Here is a 25,241-nt window from a genome sequence, read left to right as displayed (position 1 = left end):
ATCAAAGTACACTGAGACATTCTGAGAAGATGCATGAAAACAATTCCCCACCGAAGATTCATATACAGCCAACAGACATATACTGATATACACCAGGGATGGTCAACTGGCGGCCCAGCCCCCCTTTTATAGGCCCGCGGATACATTTTTAGGAACTCAGTCAGGATCTCAACTTACTGTTGAGAGTTAGAATAGTAGAATACACCAGGTGCAATTTCAAAATTTGGTTGCGCATCAGCAGTTTTTCTCTTGTTATGTCAGTAATTGGCAGTCACTCAATCAGCCCATGTCACCTAAAAAGTTAAGTCTAGCTAGTTATCTAAACTTGTAGTAATCCTGGTCGAATTAATGATTTTGTTAGTCACTTAGATATGCAAACATTTCTCTCCGCCCCATGGAAAAATGAGCAGAATTGTATGAAATGAGTTGCAAAATCTTCTCTACGCCCCATGGCAAAATGTGTAGAATTGCAGCAAACTTGCTTTAAAACTGCAACATTTTCTCAACGCATGATATTTACTCTCTGCTGTCAAGAGCGGGGCCACTAAAATGTTGTGCTCACAAGGTAGCGGTGGGGGACACACAACAAAATGTCACATAGGGCCTGATCTGACTACATGTATGTGGGTACGCAGACCCACAAGCCACTGCCCCCTCATGATGAATTCAGATTTTTTTATCTACACTGATAGATAACATAACCCCAATGACATACTGTAACTAAAGGAATAGAGAGGGGAAAACTTACGATGGGAATCTTCACGATCTCATTGGAGTCACAGCGACTGTCTGAACCTGAGAGACAAACTAAAACACATGGAGAATTAGAAATAGACAACAACCATATCAGACAACCAATCTGCAGTGTTGTGTCAATATGTATTTCAATACACAGCGAGTGGCAAGGGACATTTGTTTTTGTTACTCACCTGGCTGAAATGTACATGGCTTCTTGATACAAAGCCACACACCAATCCCAATGAAGAGGAGGAAGAGCAGGAGCAGAATGACCAATGGCGTAGCTTTTGGGGAGGAGAAATGAGGAAACAGAACCAATCAGAATCACATCTCAGACTTGATAGAAACTATGCTTATTTTATTATTTTCACAATAAAACACCCCATAACCTATGAATTCACTAAAGTAGGAATTTGCGCTCCACTAACAAGCAAGTATCATGTTATTCACGCTGAAAAAATATCAGTGTATTAACTATATACAGTTCATTCTGTTTATTTAATCTGTCCTCAATAAAAAAAGATTCAGAGCCTATAAAACAGATAGGTAAAGACATATGTAGGACTACCTATGGTCTTTGGTGAGCTGGGGGCAGGAGTGGGGAGGGTAGGAAGGTGGAGGGTAGGAGAGACGTCCAGTTTCCTACACAAAGTGTTGGAAATGGGGGTGCATTTCTTCACCTCCTCCTCCCCCACTTTACACCTAGGAAGACAAGAAAAAGGAATTAGTATTTTATTTTTAAAGGGGCTAGTGCAGTAGACACTTGGTTAAAAATGACACAATGCTAAACTCAGATCAATTTGTGCGGTCTTGCCAACTCCTTGACAACTCATGGCAACGACAATAGAAGTTGGCTATAGAGTAAAAACTGATCTGAGACCAGGCTGCTGTTTAGTAGGCCTACAGGGGTGATTTCTTGACTAAATTGTGGTGGTTTTAGTGTTCTAAATGTTTAGGGTGGCACTCACTTGACACATCTCTTGCAGACCTCACAGGCCTGCTCTGGCACACAGAAGGTGCCCGCTCGACACTGGCACTGGGTGTCTGTGGTACTGGTACAGGGTACTGTCTTACTCTGATCTGAAGAGGGAGGAAAAAAAGAGAGAGAGAGAGCGAGCGTAATTAAGGGCACATTTGTACATTCACTCTGGCTATCTACTCCGATTTCAGAGCACTCGTCTGAGTGCCAGAGCGCAGAATAATTGATGAATTTACGAACGCTCAACACCTGCTGAATATGGCCAGTGTCAGTAAACATCAGCAAAACAGCTTAATTAAATTGTTGCCAGCAGCACAGTTACAGTCACCAACGCTCTGGATAACATGAAAACAGCCTAACCTGAACGCTCGGATCAACCCTACTCCTCGACCAGAGTGTCCAGTGTGTGCTCTAAACGCTCCAAGAGCGAAGCGCTCTGAATTTACGAACTGACAGATCTCTAAATTTACACTCTCTGGTACTCCAAAGTGAATTTACAAACCCTAAGTGATAATGCCCGAGAAGCTGGTGTTTAGAGGAAACACCGGCTTCGAGGGCATTATCACTTTTATACAACAGGTTAATACAACATATTCAAATAATGATTGACATATTTTCATTAACATTATTTTGATGAATTTATTCATACTATTTCATAATTCCACAAGATATAGTCCCTACACAAATCTAGGGTTGCTGGAGACGCGACCCAGTCGTTCAGTCTTTTTGTTCTCTATCTTTGGACGTGACCCAGTCGTTCGTTCTAAATGTTCCATTGCCATACAGGCTGGCAACGTTCTTATCCCTTGCCGGCTAACTTACAGTCATGTGAAAAAGTGCAGCCAGAATAACAGCAAAGCAGCTGTATTTGCATTTGTTTAAGTGACATTTATTTGGATACATCCATAACAATAAGCTGATGAGGCGCGATTTTGCCTGGCATAGAAAATGTACTCACTCGTCAGAACACTGTCGTTCAGAGGTGCTAGCCAACAACACAGCTACAGTAACAATCACTTCAAACTGAAGCTGGAAAGACTGCAAATTAGCTGTGTTGTGTTGTAACTTAAAAAAAAAAAAATTACATTTTGTATATAGCCATAAAAACGCTGCCTGCCTGTCTGTCTCGTCCCGACACGTTCATTTCTATGGAACAGCAGGAGATTGAATTTGAATATTAAAAACATTTAGCAAATGTCTACTGATAAAAACTAAATGTTAGTCTAAAAGAAATGTGAGATAATGTCTAGATGCTTTATATAGTGGAGATCAAGATTATAAATTGCTTGGCTGGGCTGATGAGACAATGGATTGCGCAGCCAGATGGAACAGAGTAAATAATCATTTTAACGTCATAGATTTAGCCATTGGCAATTTGTGGAATAGACACCGGCTGGAATGTGGTTTTAACCAATCAGCATTCAGGATTAGACCCAGCCGATTAGACCCACCCACAAGTACTATTATAAACTGTGTGGTTTCAAGCCCTGAATGCTGATTGGCTGACAGCTGTGGTATATCAAACCGTATACCACGAGTATGACAAAACATTATTTTTACTGCTCTAATTACATTGGTAACCAGTTTATAATAGCAATAAGGCACCTCAGGAGTTTGTGGTATATGGCCAATATACCATGGCTAAGTGCTGTATCCAGACACTCCGCGTTGCGTCGGGCATAAGAACAGCCCACCCCCATGGGCCTTATTGCTTAAATATACACTACATGACCAAAAGTATGTGGACACTTGGTCGTCAAACATCTCATTCCAAAATCATGGGTATTAATATGGAGTTGGTCCCCCCTTTGCTGCTATAATAGCCTCCACTCTTCTGGGAAGGCTTTCCACTAGATGTTGTAACATTGCTCACAGTCCAAGTTCCAAATCATCCCTAAGGTGTTCAATGGGGTTGCTGTCAGGGCTCTGTGCAGGCCAGTCAGGTTCTTCTACACTGATCTCGTAATACCATTTCTGTATGGACCTCGCTTTGTGCACAGGGGCATTGTCATGCTGAAATAGGAAAGGGCCTTCCCCAAACTGTTTCCACAAAGTTGGAAGCACAGAATTGTCTAGAATGTCACTGTATGCTGTAGTGTTAAGATTTCCCTTTGCTGGAACTAGCACGAACCACGAAAAACAGCCCCAAACCATTATTCCTCTTCCACCAAACTTTACAGTTGGCACTATGAATTGGGGCAGGGAGCATTCTCCTGGCAATCACCAAACCCAGATTTGTCCGTCGGACTGCCAGATGGTGAAGTGTGATTCATCACTCCAGAGAACGTGTTTCCACTGCTTCAGAGTCCAATGGCGGCGAGCTTTAACACCACTCCAACCGACAATTGGCATTGCGCATGTTGATCTTAGGCTTGTGGGCGGCTGCTCGGCAATGGAAACCCATTTCATGAAGCTCCCGACAAACAGTTATTGTGATCACGTTGCTTCCAGAGGCAGTTTGGAACTCGGTAGTGAGTGTTGCAACCGAGGACAGATGATTTTTACGCGCTACGCGCTTCAGCACTCTGTGTTCCTGTTCTGTGAGCTTGTGGGGCCTACCACTTTGCGGCTGAGCTGTTGTTGCTCCTAGACGTTTCCACTTCACAATAACAGCTCTTACAGTTGACCGGGGGAGCTCTAGCAGGGCAGAAATTTGACAAACTGACTTGTTGGAAAGGTGGCATCCTATGACGGTGCCACGTTGAAAGTCACTGAGCTCTTCGGTAAGGCCATTCTACTGCCAGTATTTGTCTATGGAGATTGCATGGCTGTGTGCTTGATTTTATACACCTGTTAGCAACGGGTGTGGCTGAAATAGCCGAATCCACTAATTTGAAGGGGTGTCCACATATATATATATTTTTTTTTCAAAAATGTTGAAGGGGTGTCCACATATATTTGTATATACACTGCGTGCACAATTATTAGGCAAGTGAGAATTCTGATCTTATCATTGTTTCTATTCACATTTTCAAACTCCAAACCATATAAACTCAAATGTTTATTGAATTTAATCATTTTCAGGTGATATGTATTTGTGTAATGAGGGAGGGTGTGGCGAAAGTGAATAACACCTTATATCAAGGTGTGCATAATATCAAGGTGTGCTTATATCAAGGTGTGCATTTTACCTCAGGTAAAATGGGCCAAAAAACTAATTTAACTGACATTGAAAAGCCAAAAATGTAAAATGCCTTTCAGACGGATGCGACACTCTTTAAATAGCTAAACTATTGAAGTGTGACCACCGGACATTCAAACGTTTTGTTGCGAATAGTCAACTGGGGTGCAAAAACCACATGGGGAAGAAAAGGCGCAAATTAACTGCAAAAGACATGCGAAGAATTAAACGTCAAACTAACAGGAACCCATTATCCTCCAGTGCCACCGTATTCCAGAACTGCAACCTACCTGGAGTGTTCAGAAGTACAAGGTGTCAAGTGCTCAGAGACATGGCCAAGGTCAAGAAGACTGAAACAAGACCACCACTGAATAAGATTCACAAGTTGAAGCATCAAGATTGGGCAAAGAAATACCTGAAGACAGATTTTTCAAAGGTTTTATGGACAGATGAAATGAAAGTGACTCTTGATGGACCAAATGGATGGGCCCGTAGCTGGATCAGTAATGGACACAGGGCACCACTTTGAGTCAGGTGCCAGCAAGGTGAAGGAGGGGTACTGGTATGGGCTGCTATCATTGAGGATGAGGTAGTTGGACCTTTTCGGGTTGAGGATGGACTGAAACTCAACTCCCAAACCTACTGCCAGTTTCTGGAAGATTCTTTCGTCAAACAATGGTACAGGAAGAAGTCCTCAGTATTCTAGAAGGACATGATCTTTATGCAGGACAATGCTCCATCACATGCATCCAAGTACTCCACTGCTTGGCTAGCCAGCAAGGGCCTCAAAGATGCCTGAATAATGACCTGGCCCCCTTCCTCACATGACTTAAATCCTATTGAGAACTTGTGGGCCCTTCTCAAACGTGAGATTTACAGTGATGGAAGACAATACACCTTTTTAAACAGCATTTGGGAGGCTGTGGTTGCTGCTTCAGCGAAAATTGATCGTGAACAGATCAAGAAACTGACAGACTCCATGGATGGAAGGCTCATGGCAGTTATTGAAAATAAGGGTGGCTATATTGGTCACTGAATATTTTTGAAAGGCCAAAAATGTTATATAATTGTCGTTTTGTGTTACTTATCTGTTACACTTACTCTAAAAATGGAGAATAAACAAGTGAGTTGAGAGAAATTATTTTTGTAATTTAGTTGCCTAATAATTCGGCACACTAATAGTTGCCTAATAATTGTGCACACTTATACATTTCCCTGAGAAAGACAAAACTCACTTTTCCTTTGTTAAACATTCAGGTTTGAGGTTCAATAACATTTTGGATTGACTGAGAGCATTGTATTTGTTCAACAATAAAATTAATCCCGAGGAACACAATTTGCCTAATAATTGTGCACTCAGTGTGTGTGTATATATATATATATATATATATATATATATATATATATATATATATATATATATATATATATATATATATATAAATAAAACTATATAATATATATTGTATCATACATTCAATAATTTAGGTAACAGTTTATTTTCAGTTCTGTTTCAGATGGTATATATTACTAAGTTATTAATACTAATCTTTCTAATGCTTACTGTGAGATATGTATGCACTGAAGCACTCACATAATAAAACTCTTTCACAGCACAAAACATGTCCCTCCCCTGTAACAGTTACCAACTTTCAGTGCGTCAGTCCTTTCACATGGCACAAAGACACACCGAACTGCTTTGCAAGGTAACGTACGCACACACACACATGACTCTCCTGAGACAGGTAATACACGCTCTGCATTCAGTTTGTGTGAAAAAAACCCAAAGACAGGCACACCCTCGTACGCCATGTAATACCACTGTATCAAATTATCATGGAGCTTTGAGGACAGGGAGAAAGCGACCATGTATTCTTCTGCACTCTCTGGAACAAAAGTCTATCAAGCTAAACTGTGAATGCCCAATGCTCCATGAGTAGACTCCCGGAATGAGTGTCTACCTTGGTTAATAGTTTATGAATTGGCAACAGATACAAGAGAGAGACATTGTGGTTAGCTAATAGCTAACTTCATGTGAAATGGAGAGTCTCTTCTTCTAACGACACAAACTTGTTGCAAGACAGTTCTTTAAGGACAGCTAAAAGAGGCCAGGTAACAGGTAACTGTTTGTCCTTTTACAGGACTATAAATAAACAGCAGAGGACTTCATTACCTTTGCGGCAGTGCGTGCAGGGCAGGCAGTGGTTCATCCCGTTGGAGTGTTCTGTGTAGGTGTGGCCGTGATCACAGGGCAAGCATCTCCCCTGCTCCATGTCCCGGTCGCACGCCCTGCCCACGAACGTACCTGTCCATCAATAAACCCATCAATCAATACAATTTTTACAAAACAGAAAGTCTGTTATAGCCTGTTTATTTGTTTGATTAATACTTAACAATAACCTTATTGACGTCAAAATACATATTTAGCCTGAAACATTTCTTTGAGTAAGACAAAGGGGTGGTGTGCTTGTGTGTGTTGTGATGGTGGTAGTGTGTATGCATGTGTGTGTGCTTTTCCTATGTCTAATAGTGGAACAGAGACTCGTAGCCATGGCATATGCAAACTATATACTACTGCAGTGGTTTTGCGCCTACTTTCTTGGTTGTGATGTAACATTAGCATTTTTCCCGCCCCGTTCACGCATGACATACTTTGGGCACCTGATTATCATGTGTTTAGAGAAAAGACCGATACTATCACACCCAAAAGAGAGAGAGCGATAGAGGGAAGGAGAGAACGTGAGAAATGTACAGAGGAAAAGCTTGAAAAGTTCATTGGCATTCCTGACTAACTAGCTAGAGATAGTCAGGAACGCCTTTTCCTATCTGACTGACCTAAAAAGGTCCAAACGGGTCATCTAATTGGAAATAGCAATAGCTTGTTAGCAGTAGCCTGCTAGCAATGGTGCTAGTGTTGCTATAATATCCTTGGCTCATTCCACAGCGCTGGCATCAGTAACACAGTGGTTAGGTTTTAATGGGACTATTTCAGCTAGTAACACAACTTTTAAAAGAAACCCTACTCCCTCCCTTAATGTTTACTACCGGGTGTTGTTACAGAGCCTGGGTTGGGTTCCCTGCCGCTAGCTAGGTGATGGTTCCGCTCTCCTCTGTATCCTTACATAGTTTGCATTACTCTGACTCTAATAATGTTAGAGTCAGAGTAATGAGTTCCCTCCTCTATGGAAGGCCTGTTGATAATGTATCATAAGGACTGGTTCTAGCTTGGGTTCTATGTTTTGTTTATAAAGTGTGATTCTAGTTCTGGTTCCGCGCTCAGGTTCTAGTAGCTCTGATTCTGCTGGACTGTACTGATAGCCTGGCACTGTATATAACCAAAGTTCTCGCTTGGGTTCTAGATCAGGTTTTGGGCCTGGGTTCTCCTTACCGGCCTGGCAGTTGAGGCAGCAGAGGTCCTGATGGAGGTACTGCTGGTTCTCCAGACAGGTTTTGTGTCGCTGCGTTCGGTTCCTGTCATCGCCGGACCACTGGGCCGCCAACACGCCACTGAGCTCCGCCCCACAGCACGCCAGCCCTGAGCACAGCAGGAACACCACCACCTAGAGGAGGCAGGGATGGAGAACGTTTCATTTACTTATTTAACCTTTACTTAACCAGGCAAGTCAATTAAGAACACATTCTTATTTACAATGACGACCTGGAAAGGGCAGTGCAGCAAGAGAGAGAGTGAGAGAAAGAGTGGGAAAGAGAGAGAGATTGCTCCCATTCATATCATACAGGAGGGAGAGGTTCACATTACCAGTCTATATAAACACTCACTCGCCCACCCGCATGGGAGCAGGGAGAGAAGAGAGTTTATATTCTCATAAGAAACTGTGTGTGAGCAATCTGGGTCCTAATTTGAACCACCTGATCTGAACATCTGCAGAGGAAAGCCAATTAGGAGAGCAGGCTGGAGTTAGAAAACAACCTAACATGTGTATGCAAAGTTTACACCATATACTGATGTTAAATGTTGAATTAAGGCCATTAAATACAGTTGTTAAAGTAGGATTCTAGGCATGTTGAATGGCCAGGTCACGTGGCATCACAGTTCTGGGCTTCAGAGAAGATCCCAGGGAAAAAAAACATAAAAGTTCAAAACAGATTTTTTTTTAAATGTGGTGGAGTGCAATACCATTCTATTGAATAATATCTGATTCTAAACCAGCAAAAATATAAATATGTATACTGTGCATAGATTTTTTTTTAAATGACACCTACACAGACAGACACTTCAAACAGATAGTTCAAAGCGTATCCAAACAATTTCAATCTATTCAAAATGTCATTTTGGTTAAATCCATTGTCTTGGACAACCATAACATTCTCTAGTGAGGAGACAATGGGGATTGATAGGGTATCATATAGCTAAAGCTAGCATGTTGCTGCCCATATCAGATGTGATCCCAGTAATCCATTCATGTGCTGGGTAATAACAGGGCTTGTATGGATGGGGGGGACAGAGTAGAATACAGCGGAGCACTTTAGTGTGGCCCAAAGGCACCGGTGTTTGTTCACATGCCTTTTCACCTTGTCACTGTGAGAAGGTCCTATTCACCGGCAAACAACACACTTTAGTACCTCTACATCAAGTGACCCACATTCTTAAAACCCCAGCGCTTTGACTGGGCCGACATGCGACACCACCACGAAGCCCCTTGGAAGCAATGCGACACCTCCTCGTGTAAATGAGTGGCCTAGTTTTGGTAGGTTTTGTCTCTCTCTCGTAGACCCCACCACCCCCATAACTGGCACACAGCGCTCAGTTCAATCTAACCCACAATATTTACACAATAGCCCTTTTATTTTTCCCATGGTCAAATAACATAACGTATTGAAATCACAGATTTCTGGTACTATAATATTTTTTATAGTAATCCAGTCAAAGGTAGAGTTCCAGTTTTCAGAATAAGTCTTTGTGTGCATGGGGAGTCATTTGTAAACAAAGACAATGGATGAACATAGCGACTACTCAAATGTTGGTTTACATGGAATTCCTGGGAAACTATTGGAGTTGACTCCTGACAGACTGGAGTTGACTTGTGTAAGACTACAGTAGAGTTGACTCCTTACAGACTGAAGTTGACTCCTGACAAACAGACTTGACTCCTGAGTCTAAGCTCCTGTCGTTCCTCACTTGGATCTGTGGAAGGTGGCCATGCCTTGTTGTTCACAGGGAGTTTCCTGGCCGGTGCAGCGCTGCTGTGCACCCGCCGAGCCTTTTGCTGGCTCTCTCCTTCTCCCCCCTCCCACCCCCTCTCCCCGCTCACGTCAGACTTTCCACAGACACGGGGAGGCAGAGTGGAGGGGCCGACGACCAGCAGAGCACTCACAATCACACCATTTAGCTTTATCCAAACATAGTGAGAGAGAAGAGGCAAAGAGAGGGGGGAGTGAGAGAAAGAGAGGGCAGAAAGAGTGAATGACAGAAAAGGGGGAGAGAGGAAAAGATAGAGGGGTTAACAGCTTGTGAGATTGTACAGAGGGAGTTAAAGAGTTGAATGTGTGAATGTGAGGGAGGGGAGACGGGGGAAAGCAAAGGACTGAGGCTGTGTGAAAAAGAAGGAGAAGGGGAAAACGACAGCATGCAGGTGTGCATTTTGCATTTGTGAAAGCGGGAAAGATAGAAAAAGGAGAAAAGCACAACCAGGGAAGAGTGAGGAGAGATTGAGCCGTGCATTGGAAGCACACTATAGACAAGAGAAGTAGTGAAACCATGACGAATCCCACAAACAGTAATCAGGCTTGCTTAGAAGCGTAACCATGGTTATGTGCCCAATCAAAAGCCTGAAGGGTATACTACAAAGCCGGATCAATGAGTTATCCCTCTAACTTTGATAAACAAGCAGAAATAACTTGATTCTTTTGTTAATTAAGAAAGCTAAACTTTTTTGTTGTCGAGTCATTTAGACCACGCCCATTTCAAGCTTATCCCTCCCATAAATGTTATTTCAGAATTTTTATGCAAGTTAGATAGCTACTCCTTGATCCTACTTTAGTAGTATACCCCTCAGGTGGCTACTGGAAAATACACGCGCGCACGCACGCACGCACGCACGCACACACACACACACACACACACACACACACACACACACACACACACACACAACCACAACCACACACACAACCACGCACACACACAACCACGAAGGGCTGCTGAGCAGTGACATAACATCCTGTCTGAGTGCATTCCTGGGCCTGTGGATCACTAGATTCCTCCATGCAGCAGCCATCCCAACCTCACAGACAAACCTGTTCTTGTCTCAGCAGTTTACAGGCGCCCCAAAGAGGAAAAAGGTCACTTTATGGCGAGGAGGAATATTTAACAATGGAATATCCCATTGAGCCATGGCCATTAGAAAGAGAGAGTTTCTTGTGTGACTGAGGTTTGCTGCTCAAGTGTTGAATTGGGGAAAAAAACTCTGTCTATTCTGCTAAATTACTTCCATATTGTACAGTAAGCTCTTGGTATGAAACGGAGTAGTAGACATACATATTGTTTGTATTGAGTTCTGAATGCAGACAATTTACATTATGCCTCAAAACCTGATCGACCAACATTACAGCTACCTGTACACTTGACTACAGGCCTTACCACTTTTCACACACCTTTTGTGTAACTGCCTGCACTTTCATGTCACACTGGTTATTTCCTTGTAGTTACTAGGGTTGGGCGTTAACCAGATTTTCATATCATCATACCGCCCTTCTCTCATTCCGGGATTTACGGTATTACCGGCTTAGTACACAAGGGGTGCCCAAAAAATCCCACAAAAAAAACCATTGGGCATCTATTAAATAAAGGTCAAATAAATATTACCAAAATGCTAATTCTATGCTTCAGTTGCACTTTTCCACTCGGAGGAGAATTAACAAACGGGGCATTCGATCAGCAGACAGCGCTACTTTTCTCCAGTACCTTTCGGTGTAGCCTACGTTTCTCAGGTAAAATGCAAGATTAACTTTAAGCAAAACATTAGGAAATGTAGCTGGCTTTCTATGATGAATATTAGACATATAATGGCCATGCATCGTTTTTTTACAAAAAATAGCATTGCACTTCTGTTGTCATCTGATGAAAATGAAGCTATTTTCTACCAAATGTGTTGCACTAATGTATTTTCTGTGAAGGAAAACTATAGTTGCACGCCCCTGATCACTCTATTGAAGCAAAGAACACTGTTGACTTTCAATATAAAACACGACCCCTGTCAATACACAGCTGGACTCCACTGCTCCTGCTTTCTCCGTTCCGCTATTTACAAACAAACACGTGACTGGCTCAACTGTTCTGGGGAATGATGGTAAGCTTCATAATGTACAATAATGTGACAGGTAAATTGAAGAACGCAATCAGCTTTATCTCCTAACGTATTGCACAAGTTGACTGCAGGTATTTACTTAAAAAGTAGCTACAAATATGAAAATGTATTGAAAAACTTAAAAGAAATCATTTTAAATGGTATTGATCTGATTATGTAAACACTGGGCAGTACATGCATGCAACGCACACACACACACACACACACACACACACACACACACACACACACACACACACACACACACACACACACACACACACACACACACACACACACACACACACACACACACACACACACACACACACACACACACATTTGGTTAACTATTGTTGTGGGGACCTAACAATTAATTCCCATTCAAAATTCGATTTTCCCTAACCCCTAACCCCAAATCCCTAACTCTAACGCTATACCCTAAGCCTAAAATAGCCTTTTTCTTTGTGGGGACCGAATTTTCCTTGTTTTACTATCCTTGAGAGCAATTCTGGTCCCCACAAGGATAGTAAAACCAAACACACGCTGTCGTGTGCACACACACACACACACACACTGAGACACACACACACTCTTAGACCAGCCACAATGTGGTAGAGTTTCATAAGGAAGAGGACCGGAGTGGCCACCTTAACCTCAGTGCTGAAAAAGAGCCCTCCAAGTCCTAAAGCCACAATCCCTGGTCTCTGGCAGCCCACCAATACTAAATACTCAAGTGTAGTACAGTACAGCAGACATCCTGGCACATGGCAGAGAGAGAGAGAGGCAAAGAGAGAAACAGAGAAATATAGAGAGAGAAAGAAAGAGAGACAGAGAAAAAGAGAGACAGAGAGAGCGAAAGAAAGAGAGAGCGAGAGAGAGAGAATGAATGGACTGCAGCCTTTGTGAGCCTCACTGTCCCCCAGTCCGGCAGCAGTTACTCTCATCCAGTTCCTGTCATTGCCAGGGGTACTTCCAAATTGCCCTGGAACACTCGACATATGCCACTGTGTACACTGAAGTTGTATTTATTGCTGAATGACAGGACCCCCTTTCAGCCGAGCAGGTTATCAATGTGGCATTTAGAGGGTTTTATTCCCCTCCTGTGGGTCGTACAGTGAGCCTCATTTTCTCAGGAGGGACACACACACACACACACACACACACACACACACACACACACACACACACACACACACACACACACACACACACACAGCAGAAGGGTCAAGTCAGAATGTACTTTATTTGATATAAAACAGATGATTTCAATCAGAGCCATATCTGATAAGGAGCAGCAGGCTGTACCTCATTACACCCCTGGGGAGTGGGACCCTGACCCTCGCCTGTATCCCGATCATGCCTTTCCCATTAGCCACTCATCCATTATCTGGGAGGGAAATACGTGTTAGTGGGGATACTATACACCCATCCGTTCAGATTAACTGGAAGGCGGATGAAGGAAACAGGCCCTGATATGGAGGTTCAGATTAGTGAAGGAAAGTACTGCTAAGAAGAAGGTAGGCTGAGATAGAAACACAGTGAGTGCAGAGACGCTTAAGGGGTTAGTTCACGCCAAAATCATAGTTTGACAGATGTTTTGAAATTGAAAAAGTTGATGTTAAGTAGTTTATTGTGGGTCAATTGCTTATACTAACTATATTAGGTCCGTTTTACAACTTCCTGAGGACCTACAGTGCCTTTAGAAAGTATTCACACCCCTTGACTTCTTCCACATTTTGTTGTGTTACAAGATGGGAATAAAATGGATTTAATTCTAATTTTTGTCAGCGATCTGCACAAAATACTCTGTAATGTCAAAGTTGAAGAAGAATTCTAACATTTGTAAAAAGAAAATATATATATAAAATAAAACACTAATATATATTGATTACATAGTATTCAACCCTCTGAGTCAATACATGTTAGAATCACCGTTTGGCAGCAATTACAGCCGTGAGTCTTTCTGGGTAAGTCTCTAAGAGCTTTGCATACCTGAATTGTAAAATATTTGCACATTATTCTTTTGAAAATTCTTCAAACTCTGTCAAGTTGGTTGTTGATCAATGAGACACAGCTATTTTCAAGTCTTGCCATAGATTTTCAAGCTGACTTAAGTCAAGACTGTAAGTAGGCCACTCAAGAACATTCAATGTTGTCTTGGTAAGCAAATCCAGTGTATATTTGGCCGTGTGTTTTCCTCTAGGATTTTGCCTGTGTTAGTCCTATTCCATTTATTTTTATCCTGAAAAACTCCCTAGTCCTTGCTGATGACAAGCATACCCATAACATGATGCAGCCACCACCATGCTTGAAAATATGAAGAGTGGTACTCAGCGATTTGTTGTGTTGGATTTGCCACAAACATAACAATTTGTATTCAGGACATAAAGTTAGTTTCTTTGCCACATATTTAGCACTTTTACTTTTGTGCATTATTGCAAACAGGATCCATGTTGTGGAATATCTTTATTCTGTACAGGCTTCCTTCTTTTCACTCTGTCATTTAGGTTAGTATTGTGGAGTAACTATAATGTTGTTGATCCATCCTCAGTTTTCTCCTATCACAGCCATTAAACTCTGTAACTGTTTTAATGTCACCACTGGCCTCATGGTGAAATCCCTGAGCAGTTTCCTTCCTCTCCGGCAACTGAGTTAGGAACAACGCCTGTTTCTTTGTAGCGACTGGGTGGACACACCGTCCAAAGTGTAATTAATAACTTCACCATGCTCTGCTTTATTATTTATTTTTACCCATCTACCAATAGGTGCCCTTCTTTGCGAGGCATTGGAAAATCTCCTTGGTCTTTGTGGTTGAATTTGTGTCTGAAATTCACTGCTCGACTGAGGGACCTTACAGATAATTGTATGTGTGAGGCAGTCATTCAAAAACCATGTTAAACACTATTATTGCACACAGTGAGTCCATTCAACTTATTATGTGACTTATTAAGCAAATCTTTACTCCTGAACTTACACCTGTAAAGTGTTAGTCCCATGTTTCATGAGCTGAAATAAAAGATCCCAGAAATTGTCCATATGCACAAAAAGCTTATTTCTCTCAAATGTTGTTGAACAAATTTGTTTACATCCCTGTTAGTGAGCATTTATACTTTCCTGAGATAATCCATCCACCTGACAGGTGTGGCATATCAAGAAGCTGACTGAACAACATGATCATTACACAAGTGCACCTTGTGCTGGGGGCAATAAAAAGGCCACTATAAAATGTGCAGTTTTGTCACACAACACAATGCCACAGATGTCTCAAGTTGAGTGAAAATGCAATTGGCATGCTGACAGCATGAATGTCCACCAGAGCGGTTACCAGAGAATTTTATGTTAATTTCTCTATTATAGGCCGCCTCCAACGTTGTTTTAGAGAATTTGGCAGTATGTCCAATCGGCCTTACAACTGCAGACCATGTGTAATCATACCAGCACAGGAACACAAGCATTTCGCTACATCAGCAACAACATCAGCTAAATATGTATATATGCGACCAATAAAATTAGATTTGTTTAGAAAATTCTGGGAGGTGAAAATGTCCCAGTTCTTCAATGGCCTGCATACTCACCAGACATGTCACCCATTGAGCATGTTTGGGATGCTCTGCATTGACGTGTTCCAGTTCCCGCCACTATCCAGCAACTTCACACAGCCATTGAAGAGGAGTGGGACATTACAAAGGCCACAATCAACAGCCTGATCAACTCTATGTAAAGGAGTTGCGCTGCATGAGGAAAATGGTGGTCACACCAGATACTCACTGGTTTTTTGATCCACGCCCCTACTTCTTTTTTTATGTATCTGTGACCAACAGATTCATATCTTTATTCCCAGTCAGGTGAAATCCACAGATTAGGGCTTAATTAATTTATTTCAATTGACTGATTTCCTTATATGAACTCTAACTCAGTAAAATATTTAAAATTGTTGCATGCTGCGTTTATATTTTTGTTCTGGGTATTTAGGCTTGCCATAACAAAGGGGTTGAATACTTATTGACTCAAGACATTTCAGCTCTTCATTTTTAATGAATTTGTACACATTTAAAAAAAACATAATTCCACTTTGACATAATGGGGTATTGCTGTGTGTAGATCAGTGACACAAAATCTCAATTTAATCCATTTTAAATTCAGGCTGTAACACAACAAAATGCAGATTAAGTCACGGGATGTGAATACATTCTGAAGGCACTGTATATTACAGGTCGAAGTCTTCACTCGAGGCAACATTCAAGTATTACTCATCTCACTCACCACTAAGAGATTCCAAAGTACCTGACTCAGAACAAGACACATTGTGGTTTGCATCTTGATTTACTGAAAACTTAAAACTGAAAGGCAACAACAAAAACAAGGTACTAGGTTTTCAGTTTGACTGTTATTCAAGGTACAAACCACAACTTATCTAGTTCTTAGTCTGTTCAGACTCTTGCCCTCTTTTCTTTCCTACCGGTATAACCATGTAAATAATAGGTAACCTTCAATACCATTAGTAAAAGCACTGCCCTGTAGCCAAATGTACAATACTGTATATCATTACATGTCTAACTGATTGTGTGCACCCATATACTAGCAACATTCCTCATGGCAGTGTATCATTTTGAAATGCATCCTTTAATGTTTTGATGACACACCACTCTCTTAGTTTACTTTCTCTCCCTCTTTACATCTGGAAATTCCGAAATGAAAGTGTGTTAAATTGACTCACATTACTCTTGAGTAAACCCAAATTAGATACTTGACCATTCAAACCCACATAGATAACCCTGACAAGATGCTGAAAGTAAACTCTTCTTCTACTTGAGAGATAAATCCAGCGTATCTTTTGAAGCTGGGAAGAGAAGATATGCTCTAGCTATATGTCTTTCAGTTATAAACCAGAGTGACATACTGTATACAGAATGCGTACCTCTTCTGTGGTAGGGGTCTGGTACATCACAGCTTGTACCATTACCAACAAGTCACTCACCCACCACAACTGCATTCTTTATCAGACACTAACGCATAACATTAAGATATATGTTGGGGGTGAGAGTGTGTGGCTTTATGTTATATACTGCACAGACAAATACAGTGCAGTACATAAAGCCCCTCAAAAACACCAATACCCACACAACACATAAGCATGCACAGTCGCACAAACACACACATTATGTAAACACATACACGACACCACCAAAATTCAATGCCACACATTCAGTATCCACCATCAGACGCGCATGCAGACACACGGACACAGCGTATCAGTAGGGAGCATGTGAAACGGTGTGTCCCCCTCCTCCCAGGGTGTACAGGAAGGCCCAGACAATGCCGAGGCTTCATGCCGTGTTCAGCTCCACACTGCACTCTCTCTCTCTCTCAATGGCTAGTCCTAGTCCTCCTAGTCCAAGCCTGGCCCGGGCCGAGAGCCTCTAGGTCGTATCCGCTCTGGCAGTTATTTTTAACTCAATGAAGCCACAGCTCCAAGACACACACACTCAGTTTCCTCATCGGAGTAGGGTTCACTGATTACTGTGCCATAGCACAGCGTGTGTACTGTACGTGTGTGTGTGTGTGTGAGACACTGGGTTACAGTGTGTGACAGGTTAGGTTAGTTGACTTTCACCTTCGTACAAGGGGTAGACAACAACCTTTGTGAATTTCCTGCTCAAAGTCAAACAGTTGTGGTTGCTAACACAACTGACAATGAGGCCCTGAGTGACCACAATACATCTGACTTAGTGCCTTGATGAAGTGTGAGAAAGAAGTGGGCTGACATATCTAAGAGCTGTGGTAAAGAGTCAAACAAGTGTCCTTTAGTTAACTACTCTTTATGTTTCAACACATCCAGTGTGCGTACCAGTATGTGCATGCATGTGTGTGGTGGGAGTTGGGGGCAAGGGGGAATTCTGTGAGGTTTATTGTTGCATAGCTTTACACAAAAACATTGACCTGAAAAGGTCCTTTCAAAATCACCCTCTTGTTGAGTAGGAGTTTGACCTAGGGCTGGGTGATATGTTGAATTTATTTGCACGATTTTCCCAATTGCTTGTATCGCAAGAATCTAGGTTTTGTTATTTTTCATTTTTATGAGTGTTTATGTCTGCTTGTTCTCATATTGTATTTTTGGTCTAGTCTCCTTCGATCCTCTGTGCACCTCCACATTCACACCAGAAATCTGTATACAGTTGCAGTCGGAAGTTTACACATACTTAGGTGGGTGTCATTAAAACCCATTTTTAACCACTCCACAAATTTCTTGTGAACAAACTATAGATTTGGAAAGTCGGTTAGGACATCTACTTTGTGCATGACACAAGTAATTTTTCCAACAATTGTTTACAGACAGATTATTTCACTTATAATTCACGGTATCACAATTCAAGGTCAGAAGTTTACATACACTAAGTTGACTGTGCCTTTAAACAGCTTGGAAAATTCCAGAAAATTATGTCATGGCTTTAGAAGCTTCTGATTGGCTAATTGACATCATTTGAGTCAATTGGAGGTGTACCCGTAGATGTATTTCAAGGCCTACCTTCAAACTCTGTGCCTCTCTGCTTGACATCATGGGAAAATCAAAAGTATTCAGCCAAGACCTCAGAAAAAAAATTGTGGAACTCCACAAGTCTGGTTCATCCTTGGGAGCAATTTCCAAATGCCTGAAGGTACCATGTTCATCTGTACAAACAATAGTACGCAGGTGTAAACACCATGGGACCACGCAGCAGTCATAACGCTCAGGAAAGAGAGGCGTTCTGTCTCCTAGAGATGAACGTACTTTGATGCGAAAAGTGCAAATCAATCCCAGAACAACAGCAAAGAACCTTGTGAAGACGCTGGAGGAAACAGGTACAAAAGTATCTATAGCCACAGTGAAACTAGTCCTATATCGACAACCTGAAAGGCCGCTCAGCAAGGAAGAAGCCACTGCTCCAAAACTGACATAAAAAAGCCAGACTACTGTTTGCAACTGCACATGGGGACAAAGATCATACCTTTTGGAGAAATGTCCTCTGGTCTAATGAAACAAAAATAGAACTGTTTGGCCATAATGACCATCGTTATGTTTGGAGGTAAAAGGGGGAGGCTTGCAAGCCGAAGAACACCATCCCAACCGTGAAGCACGGGGGTGGCAGCATCATTTTGTGGGGGTGCTTTGCTGCAGGAGGGACTGGTGCACTTCACAAAATAGATGGCGTCATGAGGAAGGAAATGATGTGGATATATTGAAGCAACATATCAAGACATCAGTTTGGAAGTTAATGCTTGGTCGCAAATGGGTCTTCCAAATGGACAATGACCCCAAGCATACTTTCAAAGTTGTGGCAAAATGTCTTAAGGACAACAAAGTCAAGGTATTGGAGTGGCCATCACAAAGCTCTGACCTCAATCACATAGAAAATTTGTGGGCAGAACTGAAAAAGCGTGTGCGAGCAAGGAGGCCTACAAACCTGACTCAGTTACACCAGCTCTGTCAGAAGGAGTGGGCCAAAATTCACCCAAATTATTGTGGGGAGCTTGTGGAAAGCTACCCAAAACATTTGACCCAAGTTAAACAATTTAAAGGGAATGCTACCAAATACTATTTGAGTGTATGTTAACTTCTGACCCACTGGGAATGTGATGAAAGAAATAAAAGCTGAAATATATCACTCTCTACTATTATTCTGACATTTCACATTCTTAAAATAAAGTGGTGATCCTAACTGACCTAAGACAGGGACTTTTTACTAGGATTAAATGTCAGGAATTGTGAAAAACGGAGTTTACCTGTTAGGGCTAGGGGGCAGTATTTGCACGGCTGGATAAAAAAAATGTACCCGATTTAATCTGGTTACTAATCCTACCCAGTAACTAGAATATGCATATACTTATTATATATGGATAGAAAACACTCTAAAGTTTCTAAAACTGTTTGAATGGTGTCTGTGAGTATAACAGAACTCATTTGGCAGGCAAAACCCTGAGACATTTTCTGACAGGAAGTGGATACCTGATGTGTTGTATTACCTTTAAACCTATCCCATTGAAAAACACAGGGGCTGAGGAATATTTTGGCACTTCCTATTGCTTCCACTAGATGTCACCAGCCTTTACAAAGTGTTTTGAGTCTTCTGGAGGGAGATCTGACCGAACAAGAGCCATGGAACGATGATGGCCCATTAGACAGCAGGCGCGCGAGTTCATGTTGGGTACCCTCGTTCCAATACGTTATAAAAGAGTATGCATTCGTCCACCTTGAATATTATTCATGTTCTGGTTAAAAAAGGCCCTAATGATTTATGCTATACAACATTTGACATGTTTGAACGAACGTAAATATATTTTTTCCCCTCGTTCATGACGAGAAGTCCGGCTGGCTTAGATCATGTGCTAACAAGACGGAGATTTTTGGACATAAATGATGAGCTTTTTTGAACAAAACTACATTCGTTATGGACCTGTGATACCTGGAAGTGACATCTGATGAAGAGAATCAAAGGTAATGGATTATTTACATAGTATTTTCGATTTTAGATCTCCCCAACATGACGTCTAGTCTGTATCGCAACGCGTATTTTTCTGGGCGCAGTGCTCAGATTATTGCAAAGTGTGATTTCCCAGTAAGGTTATTTTTAAATCTGGCAAGTTGATTGCCTTCAAGAGATGTAAATCTATAATTCTTTAAATGACAATATAATATTTTACCAATGTTTTCTAATTTTAATTATTTAATTTGTGGTGTTGACTTGACTGCCGGTTATTGGAGGGAAACGATTTCCTCAACATCAATGCCATAGTAAAACGCTGTTTTTGGATATAAATATGAACTTGATAGAACTAAAAATGCATGCATTGTCTAACATAATGTCCTAGGAGTGTCATCTGATGGAGATTGTAAAAGGTTAGTGCATCATTTTAGCTGGTTTTATGGTTTTGGTGACCCTGTCTTTGAATTGACAAAACATTACACACAACTCTTGTAAATGTACTGTCCTAACATACTCTAAATTTATGCTTTCGCCGTAAAACCTTTTTGAAATCGTAAAACGTGGTTAGATTAAGGAGATGTTTATCTTTCAAAGGGTGTAAAATAGTTGTATGTTTGAAAAATTTGAATTTTGACATTTATTTGGATTCAAATTTGCCGCTCTTGAAATGCACCTGCTGTTGATGGAGTGCACCACGGGGGGGACGCTAGCGTCCCACCTAGCCCATAGAGGTTAAATATATTTGGCTAAGGTGTATGTAAACTTCCGACTTCAACTGTATAATGACAAGATGCCCATCTCTGGCCTAACAATGGGAGTCGTACCAAAGGCGGGAAAAAATAAGCCCATAGAAACGCATGGACTTATTTTGGACAGATTTTAGCGAGAGTGAAACCTCTTCCTTCACCTCTTCCTCTATGGTTTACACACACACACACCAAGCCCCTCCCCTGCCTCTTACGCCCAACAAAGTTGAAAGATCCCATCTTCCTCTCTGACAAGCGGTTTCAACTCGCTATTTGCATTTGAGGTTTGGTCCAACAGAAATCAGTCCTATGGACACCGAAACACATTGAGAAATGATTTTACTGTAAGAGGTTAACTTTTCTAACGAGACCCTTTTACGTCTCAACTACTCAAATTTAGTGCAGAGCATACATTACTAAAATGAGAGTATCAATGAACATTGATTCTGGAAAATGAATGCTCAGTTTGCACGGCATTGGGGTACCATTTACCACTAGCAGCATTTTAGCCAAATACTGTTATACTAGCTGTCTAGTCTGTGTTTTATAAATGTGCAATAAGCATAAAACACAATTATAAAAAGGAATTGGCAACTCCTTCTCATTCTGAGAAATAAGGTAGGCCACTTGATTTCAACATCAAGGCAAGGTTGGCTACTTTGAAGAATCTAAAATACAAAATATAGTTAGATTTTTTTTAACACTTGTTTGGTTACTACATGATTCCTTGTATTTAATAGTTGATGTCTTCACAATAATTCTCCAATGTAGAAAATAGTAAAAAATTAAGAAAAACCCTCGAATGAGTAGGTGTGTCCAAACGTTTGACTGCTGTTGTATATATTGTGAACAAAAAAATAAAGATATAATTTTTAGGCCGTATCGCCCAGCCCTAGTTTTACCTTCTGTGAAACTAGCTTCACGGTAACACTGTAGATAGCCAACTTAATGCCACCTATTAGCTTGAGTGTAACATTTTGTTATTTTTAGAGCAGAGTTAAGTTCATTTCAACCCATGTATTGAATTTGACCAAGTTAGAAAGGAATGACACAGCTATTGGTAGGCTATTGGAGTGTGGAGCGAGATAGAGAGAAGGGAAGACGGAGAGAAAGAGAAGAGTGACTCACTCACAAATCTCTTCAGAGAGTCCATTACCTTGTTCCAAAGACAATCACATTAGTGCCATAACAGGGTGTCTCCAAATAAAAAGCTCTTTGAAGCCACTGGATAGTTTATAGTCTTATCCATAAAAATTCAGACTGTGTGTCTGGTCCAATAGGTCTACAGGGCCTAAGTGACCATCTCAACGTGTGATTTATGTCTTTGTAAACACTATCCCACCCTATGGACAAAGGTTGGGGCGCGTTTAACATCCTCTGAACATTTTTGTGTTATTTGGTATAAGATCTGAGAGGGACAAATACATAGAGGACTTGGCAGGGTTGTGAGACACCTCTGAGGCAGTTCGAACTCAAATTTCAAACAGAAGTGTGGCAACTGTCAATGATAGGACATGCCATCCTAGGTAGTGATCCAGATGTCTGTGTTCAGACTGGTGATAATTCAGACATCAAACTGTCTGAGTTTTCTTGAATGCACTTTAGTTGAACTAGTAGTCAGTGAAATGCATTCTTATCACAGTAAATCACTGAGCTATAGGAGGTTAATGAATCTCAAAGAAACAACCATGTAGTTAATGTTATTATTATCTAGTTACCATTTTACTAAGTAATTTCTTAGTAAATACCTAGTAACTGATGTACCATGAAATAAAGTACATGGTTCACTATCTGTGTTCCATGAGTAACAGGTAATCCTGACAGAATTGCTGGATAACAACTGCATCAAACAGATAGGTCTAGGTCTCGGATAAAGTCAATCGATTTATCCAAACAATCATAATGAACACTAATGTGACAGAGCTACACATCAATCTAACATCAATAACAGTTAATAATAGTGAAGGCACCAATTTGAGAATGTTAGAGCAACTTCAACTATATCAAAGATGTCTTGGCATGTTCCTCAGGTTAAGTGGGTGTCATAAATGCCAGCTATGTCAGGTGACACTCTTGCACTCTGTCTGTCTGTCTACAGTGGCTACAGTAAACAGAAAACTGAGTTATACATAAGGTGTTGGCAACAGGTGTATTTCCAGATGAACACATGACGTCATATTACATTTTAAACAGGTAAACAAGTTTTGGTCATGCGCTGTAAGTGGTTCAGATATTTGACTGCATGTCTGGAACCAATGAGTAGTTAATAGAGGAACACGTCACCTTCACTAGTCCTTATCAACCCTTTTCACTGAGGAGATTACAGTAACAGGTGTGATTCAAAGATGTACATTGAATGTCTATTCGATGACATACATATTAAAAACCGCCACTCTGTTTGTTCTGGTCCTTGGTGATAGAAATGATAGAGTGAAAAATGTTAACACGATCACACCTTCCCACCACATCCTTCCTTTTATGATCTGAGGTTTGATATGAACTCTAAATGAGAAGCGATCAGTCAGACCTGTGAGTGAGTGTAACCACCACACTGACAACCTGCCCTCTGATTAAAAGGCTTGCACTGGGGTTGCATCATACTGTAGGCTGTAGTCTGCATGTGACTTCTCTACTCTATCAACGCCAGTGCTTGCAGTGGAATGTAAGAGGTGCCAGCCTGGTACTCTTTCCTTTCACTGTTCCATGGTTTGTATCTTTGAGACAGTATTATAAAAGACAGTATCATATAAGAGACATATTCTAAAGTTCTATAGTTTTAGACTAGACCTATATGTTTGCTGTGACTTTTAATTGTGAACCATACATAGCATGAAGTAGCTTTGGTGACCAATAGTGGATCCTATCCTTAGCCACACTGTTGAACTTGTACTTCTACTGTAGAAGCAGCAGGCCTATAAATAGGCCTCCCTGATGGTTGTCTTTTCCTTCGTTGCCCATAGAGATAGAGAGTGATTTCCTGTGTGAACCCACACCCAGTAGTAAAGTAAACTAAACCACAGATAACATTTAGTGTAAATGAGTGCGGGCTGGGCATGACTAGATTGATGCCCCTAATAATCTGTAAATCTGTGTATTTTCTACACAGGAAGTTTACTGAAGAGACAAGCAAGTACACTGCAGTCGTTTGGAATGGAGTCGAGGGAGGACCATTGGGGGGGGTTGAACGTCCGCTCGATCAGGGGGGTTGAAAGTCTGCTCGCGGTCCCCTAGCAACAAGCATTGACTGGCGAGAAGACTTCAGAAGTTTCTGTCGTTTACAGAAGAGATAAACAATGACATCGCCACCCCAGAGAGAGAAGCAATTTGGTCTAAGTAGCGGAAAAATGCATGACTTCAAACTTGGATGTGATGATTAGGTTACTCTGTCCAAAACAACCTCTGGTGCTAGATTGTACACAGCAAATTGTCCAGTGTTATCTAGTGTTGATTTTCAGTGTAACATTTCTTTCTTTCTTTTTATTCATTTTATTTTTTACCCCCTTTTTCGTGATATCCAATTGCGATCTTGTCTCATTGCTGCAACTCCCCAACGGGCTTGGGAGAGGCGAAGGTCGACTCATGCGTCCTCCAAAACATGATCCGCCAAACCGCACTTCTTAACACCCGCCCACTTAACCCGGAAGCCAGCTGCACCAATGTGTCAAAGAAAACACTGTTCAACTGACGACCGAAGTTAGTCTGCAAGCGCGCGGCCCACCACAAGGAGTCGCTAGAGCGCGATGAGCCAAGTAAAGCCCTCCCCGGCCAAACCCTCCCCTAACCTGGACGACGCTGGGCCAATTGTGTGCCACCCTATAAGACTCCCGGTCATGGCCTGGGATCGAACCCAGGTCTGTAGTGACGCGATGCAGTTCCTTAGACCGC

General features: G+C 41.5%; 1 protein-coding gene across 1 annotated transcript in view; it reads right to left on the bottom strand.

The window, feature by feature from the left end:
• Positions 1 to 25,241, bottom strand: part of LOC106567553 (tumor necrosis factor receptor superfamily member 10B) — a 39,270-nt gene that overhangs the window by 6,169 nt on the left and 7,860 nt on the right. Inside the window, exons 2-7 of the mRNA XM_014137011.3 lie at positions 8,227 to 8,398; positions 7,012 to 7,143; positions 1,707 to 1,818; positions 1,307 to 1,440; positions 930 to 1,022; positions 749 to 807 (exon numbers count right to left, since the gene is read on the bottom strand). Of these exons, the coding sequence (XP_013992486.2) occupies positions 749 to 807; positions 930 to 1,022; positions 1,307 to 1,440; positions 1,707 to 1,818; positions 7,012 to 7,143; positions 8,227 to 8,398 (702 nt within the window). The remainder of the gene's footprint in view (positions 1 to 748; positions 808 to 929; positions 1,023 to 1,306; positions 1,441 to 1,706; positions 1,819 to 7,011; positions 7,144 to 8,226; positions 8,399 to 25,241) is intronic.

The sequence above is a fragment of the Salmo salar genome, chromosome 01 (genome assembly GCF_965601325.2).
Source record: "Salmo salar chromosome 01, fSalSal1, whole genome shotgun sequence".
NCBI lineage: Eukaryota > Metazoa > Chordata > Actinopteri > Salmoniformes > Salmonidae > Salmo > Salmo salar.
The sequence above is the reverse complement of the archived record's forward strand: the minus strand, read 5'-3'. Positions and strand labels throughout refer to the sequence as shown.